The following is an 18,578-nucleotide window of genomic DNA, read 5'->3' as shown; positions in this document are numbered from 1 at the left end:
TGAAAAAATTGGGCAAAACTTAAACTTGAAATCTGAAGCTATAAATTTTCTTTATCAAACAATCTTCTGCTTGGTATTATTTATTCAAATGAAAAAAAAAAAAAAAATCAGCAATTTATATTTTTCAAAATGGGTAATTGAACCAAAGACCAATTTTTTTCTGCGGTTCTTTGTTGTAAACCACAACTTTTTTCGAATCCCTCCCCTTCCATTCCATTCAACCCCCCTCCCCCCACCCACAAAAATATCGTAGACGATCCTGTCTAAAATCTTCAATGAGTTTGAAAATTGAACTGGACGGAAGAGAATCGGAAGAGGATCCCAAAATACCCCACCAACGAAAATTTCAGGTGCGGAAATCTATTTTTCGGTTTTAGGCAAATTTTTGAAAATTCAAATTTGTCCCATTTCGCACAAAAAAAAACGTAATTATCAAAATTTGATCACATTGACATAAAAACCTGAAATTTGGTTTGTGCCCTATTTTTGAATTCCGAGTCGCTTGGTGATGGTTTCGAACCGTTCTGGAGTTTCCAGTAAATTTTGAATTCTCCAGTTTTCAAAAAAAAAAAAAAAAAAAAAAAAAGGCTATAAAGCACTTGTAAACTTGGATTCAATATCACTGTGACCTTTTCGATCGATTTAGGCTCTCGTTTTCAAAATCGATCTGTGCCGGTTCCAATCCAACCGCTCTGGAGTTTCCAGTAAATTTTAAGTTCTCCATTTTTCAAAAAAAAAAAAGCTATAAAGCACTTGTAAACCTCGATTCAATATCACTGTGACCTTTTCGATCGTCTATGCCGGTTCCAATCCAAAGTTGTCTCCAGCGATTATTTTTTCAAAAAATTAAGGAATCCGTCGTTTGCAAACATGTGATCAAAAAAGGATGAAATTTGCTCGTTACACTATTTTCGACCTTCCGAGTCGATTGGTGATAGTTTCGAACTGTTCTGGAGCCTCCAGTGGATTTTCGCCGGTTCTAAATAATCGCTCGAAAAAATTTTGGATTTGAAAGGGTCGCAAACGTGGCAAATCTGGGTTTATACGCGTTGAATTTCATTTTCACCCCAACTTACAGCATTTTTTTGAAAACTGGAGAATTCGAAAATCCACTAGAGGCTCCAGAACAGTTCGAAACCATCACCAATTGACTCGGCAGATTAAAAATAGCGTACAAACCAAATTTCAGTTTTTTATGTCAATTTGATTAAATTTTGATTTTTGCATGAGATATAGCCGAAATTTGAATTTTAAAAATCAGGGTGTCTAACAGGTACTGCAGGTACTGCAAGTACTGTAAAAGTATGCATTTTGAAATCCTCGGTACTGCAAGTACTGCAAAGTACTGCATTTTGCCTGAAAAGTACTGTATTTTTTCTCAGAATTATTGATTTGAAATTTTTTAAAAGCCAACCTCAAAATGAATTAATTGGTGAAAATTTAAAAAAAAATGTTCATTTTGTACCTCAAAAGATGGCAACACTTGTTAAATTAATAAGTACATACATGTAAAAATTTTATCGACAAATTCCAACCAGTTCAAAAATATATTTTTTCTTGGGGGGGAGGGGTCGGTGTAAGCTGGATAAAAAAATAGGGTAATGCAAAAGGTACTGTAAAAGTACTGCATTTCTTCGGAGAAATTTTGTTAGACTCCCTGAAAATTCGCCTAGATTCGAAAAATGGATTTCAGCACCTGAAATTTTTACTGATGGTGTATTTTGGTGTACTTTTTCGATTCTTTTTTCTTAGATTCAAAATTCTTTGTGGTGATTGAGATATTTTCCTTGTAAGGAAAACTATCGTGCGAGGGAGAACATGGAATAGTCACTAGTCAAGTCAGGATGTCCAATTATTCATTGTTCAAATGGTGCCGCAATGCTGGTTATGTCCTTTTTGTAAAAACTTGATTTTGTATAAAAGACCTGCATTTTGATTTTGAAATTTTTTAGACACCCTATGCTAATTTCAACTATACAGAACTTGAGCTCATTTTATAGGTACGATGGAATGAAAACAATGAAAAAACATGTCCCGTATTTTTAAAAACAATTTCAGGAAGTTTTAATTTGAATGGGAGACTATACCCAGGAAAATGTTGAGCTTCCTGTCCGTACGGGGTACTGCGCCAGGAGCCCTCAAAGTAGGACATTTTTGAAAAAAAAAGTTGTGTTTTTCCATTTTTGGATACTGTGACGGTTGAAAATGTGCTATTTCAGGTTTTGAACCCCCTGACTCGATGACTTTGAAATTCAATTCCACATTAATGTACCCGTTTGTTTTTTTAAATATTTTTGAATTTGGATCAAAATAGGATACCCTTGGCTTAGGCAGTCCAAAAGAGTCAAAATTCCGTTTTGAAAAGTTATTTGAGGTCTTCGCTGTAATTTCTAAAACTTTTGAGTACAGCTTTTCATTTTTTTCATGCATTATTAAAAGTTGAGCTTTCACTCTAAATAATATTCTGTTTTGAGGTTATCAAATTTCAACGGTTTATTTCGAATCCCAATCCACTGTTAAAATTTGTACGCTTAATTCATTATTCTTTCAATTTCGAAGATGACCATCATGTTGAAGAGCTTTTTTGGTCAAAAGAAAAGGTTCTCCAAGAAACTGTGAGGATACTTGTTTTAGAAATTCTGTCCCTATATAGGCGCAGGCGTAGTACCCACACCACATAGCCTCAAAACTGCAATAAAAATTGATTCGAAATAGATTCCTCTTTCGACTACGTCTCTATTGAATTCCAAATAAGTATTTTTAGAAATGAAAAGGGAAAAAATCAATTCAAAAAAAGATAACGATTGTGTTTGAAGTTTTCAACTGCGTGTGTGTATTGCTATGTGGCACATACAAACGAAGTGTTTATAGCTCGATGTGGAGAAAAGCTAACGAAAACATAAGCCACTTTAATATTTTATTATTGGTTTTTATTGCAGACAATACGAGGCTTAGGAGAGATAGATGTATAGGTGTATATTTTGGCCGCTCCGCGTTATCTCTGTTTTTACGAAATAATAGCCCAGCAGGGTATTAAACAAGGTACCCTTTTGAGTATATTTTGAAAATGAAACGGTTTCCGATGACGAAAGCACCAGCGCGTCGCGTCCGCCTCGGATCTCGCTCGTATATTTTCCACAGTCGGAAAAATCGTGCTCGAACTTTCCCCGTTGAGAAAAATTTATTATGGGCGAATGCGATGTTACCGAATAGTGTACTCGCATCCTGCGAGTTTTTCCGCTTTTAGCACCGCGAGCAACGTTGCCAAGAATCGTATTCAGCTCAGCGGCGCGAACGAAGCAGCGATGCATCGGATCTTCATTTTCTTCACCCTCGCCCTCTACCTCTCCTTGGCCAAGTTTTTTTTTTCGTTTTTTAAAACCTCCCTTTTACCTCCCCACTTCACCGCTCATAATTTACCTTGATGATTGCGTTGACTGTGACGTCACGACTCGTTCGGTTGTATTGTAGTGTACGTAATGATGTTTTGGTGATGGTGTGTGAATGTGGGTAAGTGTGTGTGTGTGTGTGTGTGTGTGTGTGTGTGTGTGTGTGTGTTGTATAAAGGCGGCTCGCAATCAATATCGCTTTACGCTTATTTGGAGGCCACGGCCAAGGACAGCTGTGTACCCCCTTACCCTTCCTCGTACATCTACGATTGCTATTTGTTCCTTCCTCTTTCTTCTATCTTTGAATTATTAAACGTTCCGCAGTTCCGATTCTCTCTCTTTCACCCGCCCCCTGCCCCCTGTCACCCCCTGAGCACACTCTATGTGCAACTTTATATCGGTGAATTTTTTATGCATTAATTTTTTACCACCATTAACAAAATTAATTCGCGGCGATGGTTTTCAGTTCTTGACTTGAAGCCCTAATCTTTTTCATTTTAGAAATATTGGGTTCTCTCGTATTGGAATGCTACAGCTCCAGGGGGTTTAACTTGTTTCGATGTTTTTTTTCTTCTTCAAGGGAGTGGGCATGGGCACCATCCTAGAGGTATATCGATAGATGAAAAATCAACTTATATTGCCTTGTCTCCTCGTCTGTGTAGGGCATAGGTAAAGGTAGATTATGGTGAGCTTTTTATCATTTTATGATTTGGAGTATGCGAATTACGCATGGAAACGAACTTGAGATGATAACGTTTGCTAATATCATAAGGCTATTGCATCAATTAACGTATTTTTCATAATTGGCAGATTGTTAATTAATATTATGTCGGTTTTACGTTCGATTCTTCGATTATTTTTGCCTGAAAATACTGATAAATAATGTATTTTATCAATACGATGATAATGTGCATTTTATCTAAAGTTTTCTTTTTTCTTTCTTTTTTTTTTATGAAAAGTATTTTAGAATTTTTTAATTCCGATGAAAAATTTCTGATAACGTGTTTTATTGAGTATGCGATTTTTTTTCGCAGAATTGAAATTTATTCGATTTCAGATTTTGTGATAAAAAGAGAAAGGAGGTTACATGAAAAAAAAAAAAAAAACTAAGAAAGAAAATGATCGAGTTCGTATTTAATTTACGTAGAATGTCCCAAAAAGAAATCGTGCAGTAAAATTGAGCTTTCTAATTTTGATTCAAATATTTAAATTTGAAAATCAGAGCCTCCCCCCCCCCCAGATGCAAACTAAGCACATCCTGCTGGTGGGAACTTCAATATTCTATCTATCTATATTTTGATTTTTGAAGAAAAAAAAATATTTTTGCCAAAAAAATGATGATGAACGAAATTGTAGAGCATAAAATTTTCTATCAGTTGTGTGTTCGTTCATATTTTTTTGAGAGGGGGGGGGCAAACATTGTTTTGGATGATATTTTGAGCAAAAAGTTTTGGATTGTTGCAAATGGGTCATCCTGTGCACATTTTTAATGTCTTGAAGACAATCCTCAACCTTCAACCTGTAATGCTTTAGAGAGAAACGAATAAATTTGCTAAGCTTTGTCTTGGAGTAGTCTCACACCCACTCCGGACTTTTTTGGTGCACTCTGCTCAAAAATACCAAAATCAACTCTTTTTTTGGTCATCCTATAGTTTTGAATTACTTCAGCTAAGTTCAAGTTCAATTTGTCTCTTTGTCAGAATTTCCAAAATGTGTTGTATGTCACTTCTTTGTGAAAAATTAAAATTTCAAATTGGTATTTCCCTTTTTTTTTCAAAATTTGCCCAAAAGTCTCGCTTTGTGTCCAAAAATTGCCAAAAATGCTTGATTTTTTTGCCAAAACTGTCAAAATCTCTCTTTTTGTTTTATTACTAAAAATTTGTGAAATGACAGTTCACTTTTAAAAATTTAAAAAAAAGCTTAATTTTTTGCCAGTGATTGCCAAAAAGTCCTTTTTTTTCAATTTTCAAATGAAATGTTTTGGCTTTTTTGTGACTTTTTTTCTGCTTTAAAATGTTTTTCTCACGTCTTCTATTTTTTTGGTTACTTTTTTTTTTAACTTTTTGGCTACTAAATGTTACTTGAAAAAAAAAAATGAGTTCGAGCCTCGTGCTTGTATTTTTATTTGATAAAATACGAAATTACAAATTGAGAAACAATTGGCATTTTACGTGTATTTGCATTATTATGTGTACCTTGTGACGCAAGTAAAACTCAGGCTCCACATTTTGTGAACTAAAATTTTTTGAAAGAGCCTGTAACACTGGTTAAATTTTCGACCCAGATTTTCCTGTATGTATTCATCATCATGTAATAAAAGAACTTACTCGGGGGAAAACACCTGGTCAAAAAATCAAGAGAGCTGTGACTGTGAATTTATTCAATACAAATTGGATCAGTAGAAAAATGAGCCTCCATTTATTTTCATAATGTACATATAAAATTACCCTTGTGTCGATACTTGGCTATTCTCATAGGTATCGAATTTTTCCACGAACTATCTCATTTATTAATTACTGTTGTGTATTGAAAGTTACAAAATGACAAGTGTAATTTTCACCTAGTTTGTCGTACATTTGGATCATCGATGATAAAAAACAAATTCAGATTCGTTGAATATTCATCGTCGTTCTGGTGTAATTTTATGGCTTCTGCATTATCGTCATTATTGTATTCTGATTTACGAGTAGTAATCTCATCACGATTCCAAAAATAAGGATAAAATTTCTGCGTCATCGAAAATTTCATTTTTTTATCTCGTAGTAATTTTGTGATTTTTCTGTTTACCCATTTTTTTTCAAATTTTGTTTTAGGTTTTAAAATGTAGCATATACGTAAAACTCAGCTCGAAGATTACACAATCATTTTTTTTTGTTTGCTCAACAAAATGCCAATGGAAACGTCATTGAAGGATCGAGTTCTCATGGAAAATAAATTAAAAGTGAGTTTAAAGATTTAAAAAAAAATTTCCTTATGTTAATTCGTATTTTTAAAATTTTATACATCGCGAATCGCGTGCTTAGGGTATTTTTTCCATCATCCCTGTAATTTCATTTTTCGTATTTAGACGTTAAAAATTATTTAGCATGTCGGAAACGCGAAGAAAAAGGTGTATTCGGGTGTAATAATTTACGTAGAATCGATTTACAGCGAAAAAAGTGTAAAAAATTTTCAAAAATATGGAGGTACTGGGACTTGAACCCAGGACTTTCCGCATGCGAAGCGGACACTCTACCGCTGAGTTACACCCCCTTCATTGAAAGTTGGTCGAAATCTGCGTACAGAAACGTTGGCGGCGCGTTACACACTGTTGCCATTCTCGCCAACGCTAAATGTATCCGACAATATAATGATCGAGTTACTCTTCGCGGATGCGCGTTCGTAGTACCTACCTAATAATTTTTTTTTATCTACTGTACTCGACAGTCTCGACTACTTACATAAAAAATTATTGTTTCTCGTATCGTAATTCGAATATGATAATATCGATATATTATGTATAAGAAACTGGTTTTGCTTTTTTGTAGCTTATGAGAAACTAGCGTATGGCGAATTTTTTTCGAACTTTCGTTTCATACTGACAATAAAGTTCAAGGCTACGATAACGTTTTTCGGATCATTAATGTGGAAATGTGCGGAGCGAGACCTTGAATTTTTGAAACTAAATTGTATGGCGTGTGGCCAGGATGGTGAAGGCTTTTGTATAAGATGCAGCAAAATGTTATCTCCACCGTTTTGAAAATTTAGGAACGTGTATGACCCTTTTATATTGTACCAGGGCTCGATTCAATCGAACAGGGGGCGTTATTTTGCCAGGCAGAGCTGCACAAGTATCCAAATTTGTTCAGTATGGGTAATTGGGTAGGTAGGTGTATTTTATTCATTTCGGGGTAAAATCACTCGTGAGCTCGAAATTTTACCTCGTTTTGGAGCATTTCAAATACTGATGTGTTTTCGTGAAAATAACAGCGTTCTTATTTGTTTACCAATTTTCTTGATTGATACGAACCTGTCGTCTTCGATCTGCGCGAAATAATATTGTGGAAAATATTGAACACTTGTCAGTATAGTTAATTGGAAATGTCTTGTTAAGTTTTAAAGTCGACTGTACGACGTTTCACGTCTTCTTGTCTTTGGGTTTGTTTTTTGCTTCAATACATCGATGTGTAAGTAAGAATAACCAAAAAAAAAAAAGAGGTAAAACTCGTCTATTTTGAGAAAGACGGCAGAAACTAAGTTGCAATCTTTTTCCAAGAAGGTTTTATTTAATGGTAATTCTGAAAAAAAAGTGGAATAATCAAAAATAAAGTTGGAAATTTGACATGAAGTACATTTTGATTGAAAATAAATCAGATTGGCAGGTTTCATTTTTTTATCCCTTCAATACCATTTTTTTTTCTATTTCTTTCTAAGATTACGTTGTCATATGATTAGGTAATTCATTTCGAAATGAAAGTTGGTTAAAAGAGAGAGAGAGATATGTTTGATTTTTTGTTCCATATTGAAGCACCACACTCGAGTACTCAAAACATTGCTGATAAAATTTGAGTGGAAATCGCTTGAGAAAAGTCAATTTGAAATTTTTATGAAAGATTGAAAATATATGTAAACTTTCGATTTGACTATTTCTTCCCATCTAGATGGTCAACCCAACAAATTTTCTGTTAAAAATTGAAATTATTGGTATTTGTAGTCAGAAATAAAATCTACTTGTGACATGAGAGAGAGGGGAAATAATTTAATAGAAAATAGGTACCTACCTTAGATTTTGATGATTTGATAACTACGTACCTCTCAAATTTTTCAAGTGGTTTGAAGCAAAAAATATAACACACTGTGAAAATAATAATTGGTAACTTTTGGTAATTTTTTCCTTTTAGTAAAGTACTGAAGTTCATTAAAAAAAGTGTCTCAAAAATTCAGATTGTCCAACTCTCGTTTTCTGCCAAAAATTGCTATCTTTTAACAAATTGGTTGAAAGAACTCGTTTCTTGCTGAAAATTGATAATAATTGTCGTTTTTTTTTTGGCGAAAAATTCTAAAAATTCTCACTTTATTTTTAAAAACTGAGTCTTGCTTTCTGCCAAAAATTAAAAAAAAATTTCACTCATTTCTCCAAAAAGGCTAAAAATTCTCGCTTTTTTACGAGTGACAAAAAATTTTCCTTTTTTTTTTCATTGTAAAAGTGTCAAATTTTTACTCAAAATTTTGTCAAAAATTGCTAAAAAGCCTTGCTTTAATACATGTAGTGAAAAGTCTCGTCATGTGTCAAAAATTCCATAAAGTCTCGTTTTTTTGTATTAGCATAAAATTGTTGCTGCTTTGCAAAAGTACCAACAAAATTTGTCTTTTCGCCAAAAAATTGCTAAATTGTCTCACTTTCTTGTCAAAACGTTGCAAAAGGGTCATTAGGTACACGTCAATTGGACCAAGAAGTGGTAGGGGGGTTCAGCGATTTTTTTGAAATTTTTCCTGTGGAAAGACCTTCCGAAGGAATGACCAATGGAGCAAATCGCAACCCTCTAGCCCATTCTTAAAGGCAGCCAGGGGGTGTCAAAGTTTTCAGTGAACCTAAAATATCATCCATTTCAGCAGTGGATTACTCGATAACCGCGATACCTACCAAAATGGAACATTTTCCCATAGTTAGGGGTTTTGAAAGGCTTTTTGGTGATATCATGAAAATCAGTGTTGCCACATTTTTCGTACAAAAAATTAGCTCGAAAAGTTTCAAAACGTAGTTTTCATATCGTTCCGACTCTCAAAAATTCTGAAAAAAATATATTATAGACAACTTTTCATGCTATTGCTGAACAACATAATATTAAAAACTTGGGGTAATACCATGCTGCAAAGTTGATTTTAAAAAATTTTAAGTTTGCGAAAAAATACAATTTTTTGATTTAAAACATGAAAAAAAGTTTTGATAGGTGAAGTTGACCCATTTTTGACCCCTATTTTTACGTATCTGTTGAGAAAGTTGTAAAAACCCTTTCACTCGATGAAATAAACTCCTCACAAAAAAATCAAAATTCGAAAAAATTCAATTTTCAATTTCAAACATCAAACAAAGTTTAAAATTCAGTTGTCTTATTTTGACCTCTTTCTGGCGTATTTCATGAAAAAGATGATAAAAATTACACTCACAAGTTCACAACAAAAAAATAAAAATTTTGTTTATTTATTTTTTTGAATTTTTTCGAATTTTGATCATCCCTTCAAAACGTCTTTCCACAGGAAAAATTTCAAAAAAATCGCCGAACCCCCCTACCACTTCTTGGTTCAATTGACGTGAAATGACCCAAAAATATCTCTCTTTTTTATCAATAATTTTCAAAAGGTTCTGCTTTTTTTAATGCTAAAAGTGCCGAAGTTTTGATTGAGTTTCATTATCAGATTTCGATTGAAATATTTTGTTTCGTAATTTTTTTTGCATAAAATGTTATTCAAATTAATTTTCTGCATGAAAATGTTTTACTCACGTTTTGTAATTTTCTTCTTACTTTTTGGCTATTTTTAAAAACTTTTTTGGTGGACAGAATTACTTACTTTTTTTTTGTTGAAAAAATTGAGTACCGGCCCTGCATTTGGAGTTAGCGAAAAAACCAACTTTTCAACTCAATTCTGCAAAGATGTTATTTTTTCATTAATTTTTGGAGCATACTTATCAATATTTTTTTGGACTTGAGTTGCTAAAATCTTGAGTTTCAGGATTTTCGACATGCTCTAGCTCTTTCTGAATGTATTTTTAAAAACATTTAAATCTGAGACAGATGGTTGTAGTGGTTTGCTTGCAAATTTCATTACAATTTTCAAAAATAAACTTTCAGAAGGAAACCAAATTTTAAAAATTGTTGAGCATTTTCAGAAGTACATAGAGGTATGTACAGCCTGTACAGGAGTTGAAGAGCTGAGAGGTTCTAAAATTGAAAGCTGGAGGGGCACGTGGAAATGTTTTCAAAAAATAAATGAGGATTTCTCGCTTATTCCCCTCAAAAACCTGAAAAACAATGCGCCGAAAGTCATCTTCAATTTTTCTGGTATTTCAACCGTGCTCGAATCTGAAAAAATCAACCAATATATTTGAACTTATCAAGTTATCGCCTTCATCTTTATGCCACTAGATTTTTAAAACCGGTTTGAGTTTTAATTTATCAAAATTTGGGACCTTTTTATTCCTCGCTTGGCAGTTGGCAGAGGAGTCGAAACCACAGTATCGAAACCACAGTTTGAAAATTAATTTGTTGAAAAAGGCAGGCCTCATCCTTGTGGCAAGATAGGTATATGTATGTATATCCCTTCCGATCTTTGGAATGTGAGATCCCACCTCGAAAATTAATTTGTGGAAAAATGCAGGGCTCATCCTCGTTTCAAGGTGTTCACTGGTTACCTCTGCCCACGAGATCCCAGAAAATTACAGGTCTAATCCTCGTGACAAGGTACATAGTTTACCTCTGCTCCCATTATCCCAGAAAAGGGCAGGCCTCAACTCGTGACAAGGTATGTAGCCTACCCCTTCCCCCTTGGAAATGTTGAGATCCCATTTTGAAAATTATTCTTTTAAAAAAGGCTTTACCTCATCCTCGTGGCAAGGTATATAGTTTACCTCTGCCCCCAAGATCCCAGAAAAGGTCAGGCTTCATCCTCGTGGCAAGGCGTTCACCGGTTACGGCGGTTACCCCTGCCCACGAGATCCCAGAAAATGACAGATCTAATCCTCATGGCGAGGTATATAGTTTACCTCTGCCCCCGAAATCCTCGTGGCGAGGTACATAGTTCACCTCTGCTCCCATTATCCCAGAAAAGGGCAGGCCTCATCCTCGTGACAAGGTATATAGCCTACCCCTTCCCCCTTGGAAATGTTGAGATACCATTTTGAAAATTATTCTTTCAAAAAAGGCTACCTCAATATCGTGGCAAGGTATATAGTTTACCTCTACCCCCAAGATCCCAGAAAAGGGCAGGCCTCATCCTCGTGGCAAGGAATGTAGTCTACCCCCCGTCCCCTGCGGGAATTTTGAGATCCAAGTTGAGTACCATAAGACCTCGGTGTATGGCAGATATCAGATAGGAGGACACTCTGTTTGCAATTTTTTGGTGGTGTTCGATGCTCTCAGCTCTTACTTATACTGATGGTCGATAATTTATATCTCTGTAACGATTGCAATGTAATATGTAGGATTGTAGGAATAGAATGAAGGAAAGTGAGCAAGTCTGAAATGCTGAAGCTGAAGCTGTAATGCTGTAAATATTGAGAGAAGAGATACGAAAGGCTCCATTGGAGAGAAATGAGGAAACTCTAGCAGCTCTCTAGTCTCTGCAGTTTGCAGCCAATGCAGCCCAGCTTGAGTATAGGTGGGTTAGGTACCTTCGATAGTGATATTTGTGTACATGGGTTCGTATGACGTGGTACATACATGCGTTTTGCGAATGTATTTGCAGCTTTTCGCTCCCCGATACTATAATACTCGAATGTGTAGTATGTTTCGGTCGCGGTATACTACATACAAAAGGGTATATTCAGACACATTCGCATTGTACACTGCGGAGAGTATACTGTGTATAGGCCAGGCACTATACACTATACAGTGTACAGTGTACACACACGAATGTATGGCAACTCGCTGCTCGCTAATCCAGCGCCGCACCATACACCGATCTCACAGAGCTGTAATCATTACGGGTACACGCACACATACAGACGCACAGTCGCACTAGACGAAACCTTCAGCCTTCGTCGCTCAGTTCAAGTTCAGCTCCTTAACTGGCGGTTGTTTTCGTATCTTTTGGTCGGTCCGGGTAATCGTAGTATACACGATTTTTTGAAATTTTCGATTCGCCGTCGAGATTTTATTTTATTTCAATTCTCGCGCCGAATGGTTCAATTTTATTCATCTTGAAATTTTTTTTCTCAAATTCGTCGAAATCCTGCTTAACTAATTTCATTACCGTAACGTAACACATTTCGACGTCTCCGTATTCGATTTTTTCATCTCGCATTATGCGTTAGAAGACGAGTTATTTAATCAGTTTTATTATTGTTTTTAACCCTTTTAGCGCAAGTTTAAAGGCTAGAAATTAAATTTTACAAAATGACATAAATGTTTTTCTAATTCGATTTTTTTGGTGCTACGATATCGTGGCTTGTGGAGTGATTTTTTCTGTACGTTTCGTCTGGGCTTATCCAGCTCATTTTGTTGGTCAGTTTTTTGATACTACAAGTTTACCCAAATGATGGAAAATTGGATGGTCGATGTGGTGAGTGTGCCTTTTATAACTCATCATTGGTATTCTGTCATTTTATTTTTTGTTTATCTCGAAAAAATTCGGTCTGATTTAAAAGTTTACTCAGTTCGATTACATAATAGGTAATAATGAGCTAGGTACATTCAGCTTATCATCGTGAACTTCCACTTGTGATTGGTATTTAATTATTTAATTTTGGAATCCCTTTCATTATTACACATTATAGGCTATTAAGGAAAAGATAGGTACTATTACATTATTGGAATATAATTAGATTATTACATATTATCATCGTGAATCAACAATTTTTTTTCAAATAAAAACACAATATAGTATTGATAACATACTCGATCGACGCGGTTAATAATTAAATAATTGTGTAACGCGAGGTACTGGTACTATGAGTATATCCTTTTCCCCTCCACCCTTTGCTGATTGCTCCTCATCATCAGGCTGATGATCGCTGCTGCCTTATTGTGTTTCCATTTATAGAGAGACACACGGTATATTCTAATTAAGTTGAAAAATATAGTATATTGTTGGTTTAATGCGGTTTAATTATGCAGGCTTGTTAAATGTTAGACTTAGGGGTTAAAAACTATGGAGTTTTTGTTGATAGTGGTGTTGGAGTGAGAGAGAAAGAGAGTTTTTCCGCTTCTAATTCCGAATACTGTAAGCCAAGTATCAGCTCGTAGTGTACTCATTATTTATTCTTTAATACTCGGTATAAGTACTTCGACGAGTAATTTTTTTTCTATGTAGGAAGTTGATCGTATAAATTACCTATGTCTGTGTTTTGATTTCACATTTTTATACCGTCAACAGCTATAATGCTTACTGCGTTCGCTTCGACTTGTCATGTATCAGCCTATCGTTTTCATTTCAGAAGTAGGTACCTTACCTATACCTAACTGCATGCTGGAAAATACGATATTACGATACGGATGTGCAATGTGGAGTCCTTTCGTGGGAACTTGCTCGAAGGTGGAAATGTGTGTGGTGTGTGGTGAGCAGGATTGTCATCTGACTGATCTGACAGATGTGCTAATGTAATGCTGATGCCGGTACATTGGATGTTACTAGGGATAAAAAAATCTTCCAAGATGGTTTTATCCTTAAGTGGGCGGTGCTGGAGTGTTTCTTTTATCGTCAAGTGGTAGAATGTCGAGTGTTGAGATTGTTTTTAGAATATTGATAAGTGAATTTCATTTTAATCGTGTCACCTATAGTGCTTGAAATTTATACAGATGTGAATTATTGTGGAAATTTTAGGTGTTTTTGTTGACTCGAGTATTTGAGAATGTTTCAAAAGATAGAAAATGTCGCGAAATTGTGTTGCCACAAGTTTATATAGGGTGTCCCAGATGCCTTTGCCATCGATCGTCTTGTCATGATTCAAATTCACGTACCTGATATTGTGTAACTCATTTTGAGAAATGAAAAACGTCGTATGGAGAAGGGTTTCTGCATTTTAATTTAGGCTTTTGGCCTTATTTTCTTTTCAATTGAAAAAAAAATGTGAATCATTTCAAAATGAATATAAGCAAATGAAAAGGAATGAAATTGAAATTGGAAAATTACGAGTATGCAATTTTAATACGTAATTCTAATTCAAATGAAGAATTTGTGGTCTGACTCTGACGTAAAAGTTTGACGAAAAATGGTGAAAGATCACATGAATCGAATGAAAAGCAAAATTTCTGTCAAACTACTCTAAATGAAGGATATCGACTTTCGATATTCGCAATATCGATATTTTTATTCGATGTTATCGATATCTTGATCATCGATTTTTTTAATGAGGTATGAAAGTTTTGTATTTTGAAGGAAGAAATGGCCAGCTTGTATCTATGTCGTGGGTTGTCAGGAAAATTACCGTAACAATAATTTTTTAGAAAATTTGAAAACATTTCTCATGATTTTCTTTTTTTTCTTACATTTTTTCAATGAATCGAAAATTTGTGACTTTTCAATTTGAAAATCGATCAATGAAATGATGATTCGGCAGATAAATCAGATTTTTCTTCTTTTAAACAAATAAAATAACTAATCAGTTTTTTTGAAAAAAATTGAGCTTTTTAAATTGGGAATTAATTTTTGTACCTGAAATGTGTTTTTCGATCGAAGATTATTCTGGTGGTGATTTTTTTGTTCGTTTTTCTCAGTATAGTTTTTCTTTCAGTTATTTTTCATCATTTTTTGAGGATTCAAGCAGGACAATTCCTCAGAGAATTTGTCCAGAAATCATAAATCTTCAAGATCATTGAATTTTTTATTCACGTTGGCAAGAAGTTTAAATGTCAAAAAAATCTTTGATTTTATTTGAATTTTTCAAAAACCATGGTTTTTTAAAGAGAAAATTGGTAAAATACTCATCAAGTTGAATTAACTAGGAGATGGGGGGGGGGAGAGAATTTCATTTCGAGCGAGAAGGTTTACTGACTCTCAATTCTCATAATTGCTCATCAGGCTCAGCTCTGGAAAATTTAAAATTCATTTTATTGCTAAAATTACCTAAGTATCTATAATTTTTTTTAAATTTTCAAGTCATTTGTGCCAAATGTAAAAATTTTAGCAACACAAGTGAAAATCAATTCAATCAGTGAACATTCATTGTGAAACATAAGTGTTAATTGTTGGGATTCGTTATTCAAAAAAAATTCTCGACAAATCATGGCAACGATGTAAATACTTACGAATGTGGTTAAAATTTCAGTCTTGAAAATTATGTAAGCTTGAAATTTATTCAAATATTCTATCCTTGAATGAGCTTTTGCTAATTGGTGATTTTTTTTAGAAATAATGAAACGGGAAATTTTCTGGAAACATTGGATCGGAATACTTGAATTTTTCAAATCGGGTAAAAAAATGAGAAAAAAATTGATACGAATCAAATTTATAAGTGTGAAAGGATGAATTAAAAATTCAGCATGTATTTCCAATTACATCCGGCCACTTCATGTTTTTCCCCTATAATTAACATTTCCTTTCTCATCAGGTAGACTCTTCAATTAGACGATTTTTTTTCAAATTTTAAACCCAATTTGTCTCAAATTAATACCTATATCCGCGCCTGTTACGTTTATGTACGATTGAAAATTCTTCTAACTGAACTTCACCTTTATTTCGAGGTGAGGGCTATGACGATAATTTTCAACGTCTTGGTGAAAAATTACAAAAAAATAACCATTCAGGGGGGAAAATGATGTAAAATATACTTGGCACTATGCGCTGGCACAATTTCGCTGGCGAACATTTGCGAAAGTGATGCACATTTTTTAACACATAAACAAAACAGTTTAGCTAATTAAATTTGATTAATCTCCTATCAGCCGTTTGGAGCATGTTGCTTGGAGGATTTCAAAACACTTTGATCGTATGTTAAATTGTAAATCGTTTCAGAGGTATCAGATTGCTCCGTTGTGGTAAACTTTTGTATGCACTCGAGAGTACATTTTCACATTCATGAGGTTTTGAAAAAATTTAAATAGAAATTGAGAGCTTTGTAATTTTTTCGAGAAAAATATACGTGCAGATTTTAAGCCCATTTTTAAAATATTTACCAAATTTACTCACAGTTTCACCCTCCCTCCTCCCAGATATGATTTTTAGGAGGAAGTGGACGAATTCCTGAAAATGATTTTGACCTTTCTGATCTTATTCAAATTTTCAATACGAAGTGAAAAAAACACTATCCTATAATATGTATCTTCCGCTCTACTTGAATCAACTCATTGGAGCCAAGACGCTGAGGTTTTTCCCTTAGAAAAAATTATTCCACCTCACGAACCGCGAAAAACACCGCATAAAATAAACCATATCGTGCAATTCAAAAAAGGAAAAAAAATGAAGAAACAACTACCCGAACAAAACGAAGCCAGTAAGGTGCACTTCGCGTATACATTTTCAATTAACATTTTACCATTGTCGCGATGATACATAGGAAGCATAAAAAAAAGGCGGAAAATGCACTCGTAATGAAAACTTTGTATACAGTACAACGCAAAAAGCAGAAAAAAAAAACTCGTTGAAATTCTTCATCTGGGCAATATTCTACGCGTTTGCTCATCAATTAGTATACTCGACAACGTAATTGTCATGGTACGAAGATTTAATTTGCAACATTGCAACGCGATGCTGTTCCTCTACACATCCATAGGGTGCAAAATTGCAGCCCAGCGACGTACCATGTAGTACGACTTTGATATTATACGTCAATTAAAATTTAAAACGGGCGACCTTTACGTCCAGACTGGATAGAAATTTAAACAAAACATGAAAACGCAATTAGTTTTTTTTTTTTTTTTGCTAGAATCACGCAACAATGTATACACATGATTGAATTTCAGTGACAAACCAATTCGGTTTGTTTGTAAAAATATATACTGACATATGCGACGAGTGTAATTGCTTCGAAAAAAGAAATATCGGCAGAGAAGAGAGAGGAAGAGGATAACATGACACGTTGAATATATCGATGACCACTAGACTAATTTAACTGGTGAGGTCGCTTGGCCTTAGACAATGATGATGATACTCGACCATGATAATTACAATATTGCATTCGAGTATTTAACATCAGCTTCACATACTCGTACAATGTATTATTAGTGGCATAGGTTGCTGCATCTGAGCAGATCGAAAGGCAACAAAAAGCATACACAGATTTTTGTTGACGAGATGCTGCGACGATGCTGGCAAACGAATCAAGTACGTACCTGGTAATACGAAAGAAATACCTATTCGTGAGCTGCATGTTGCTCTGCATTGAAAAAAATTATAAAAAGAAGTCGACTTTTATGCTGGAGGGAGATTGTACCGGGTGGACCAGATACTTACCGGTGTGCTGACTGCAGCAGAGTATAGCTATACCAGCAACATACTATTCTTGGTCATAAATGCAACGAGTTACCTCGCTCGTAAGCCGACGTTAATCATGAAAGTAGTGTCTGCTGCTAATGAATCCCTCCTCATCGTGTAATTAAGCTGGCGAGCCAACCCAATCCCAAAGCAGCGATGAGAAGGTATCTTGCAATATGACTAAACATTTCTTCCACAACACCAGCCCATACCCACCAATCTACCTACCCAACTTTATACGTATTTATGATTTATGTCACTTCTTGGTGAAGTTTTTTTTTTTTCGAAAATGATTATCGAATCAGAAGATGCTCCTAGCGTGGTATGTCTTTGAGCTGAAGCGACATACATAGGCGACATACGTTGCTATATTAATCTACCCATAGCACGTTTCGTTTACTTACTCTATCAATATTTGACTATAGTACCTATATTGGTTCTCAAAACTAACCACAAGGACATTTCTGCCGATACCTATATACCTACCATAACCAATATGGCGAAAAATTCGAATGAACATAAGGTATAGGAAAATTCCCGTATAGTTCGAGATTCGGTTTATTATCAATTTTTCAAGGTTTGGTCAACTGGTGTATCGAAAAGTTACAGAAAAAAATATGAGGATCGTTTGGAGCCTCCTGTGGTTTTCCATTGCGAAAAAAATGACGCCTAGAAGGATTTTTTACTCAAGTTATTAGAGTTTTTTGTGTTAAAACTGTTTTTAAATGGAGATAAGTATTTTCAAAATCCACGTTTTTAAAGTTTTTTGTACTTCGTCATCAATTTTCAAATTGAATCTCACTTGAAATTATGTTGGGATCTAGAATTCATCTAAAGAAACAACTCGTGGGTAGCTTAGCTTCTTCAATTGAAAGAAAACAGATTATCAATCAGAGCTGTAATATTTTGTATGTAGAAATAGAACTTTTTTGAGCTCTCTGATTTGAATTTACAAAACGTTGTTTTTTTCAAAAAATTAGAACTGAAATTTAGGAATGTCAATTTCAGTCAATTAAAGTTCTTTCAAGTTGACCCAAAGTTAACAAAAGTCAACTAATGTTAGTAAAAGATCAATAATGATTA

At 34.5% G+C, this 18,578-nt stretch overlaps 1 protein-coding gene and 1 non-coding gene across 4 annotated transcripts in view; one reads left to right on the top strand and one right to left on the bottom strand.

The window, feature by feature from the left end:
- ERR (estrogen-related receptor) overlaps positions 1-18,578 on the top strand; it is a 69,222-nt gene that overhangs the window by 3,232 nt on the left and 47,412 nt on the right. Inside the window, exon 2 of one of the 3 annotated variants that reach the window (XM_065365573.1) lies at positions 6,203-6,330. The exons of 1 other annotated variant lie outside the window; for it this stretch is intronic. In XM_065365573.1, coding sequence (XP_065221645.1) covers positions 6,277-6,330 — 54 coding nt within the window. In that variant the 5' untranslated portion in view covers positions 6,203-6,276. Of the gene's footprint in view, positions 1-6,202; positions 6,331-12,107; positions 12,648-18,578 lie in introns of those variants that run through there. One more of the 3 variants, XM_065365574.1, reaches the window with a different exon arrangement.
- On the bottom strand, positions 6,570-6,641 carry TRNAA-CGC (transfer RNA alanine (anticodon CGC)). Its single transcript has one exon. It is a non-coding gene; the product is annotated as a tRNA-Ala (tRNA).

Source organism: Planococcus citri, chromosome 5 (assembly GCF_950023065.1).
Source record: "Planococcus citri chromosome 5, ihPlaCitr1.1, whole genome shotgun sequence".
Taxonomy (NCBI): domain Eukaryota; kingdom Metazoa; phylum Arthropoda; class Insecta; order Hemiptera; family Pseudococcidae; genus Planococcus; species Planococcus citri.
Note: the sequence above shows the minus strand (reverse complement) of the source record. Positions and strands in the feature narration are given on the sequence as shown.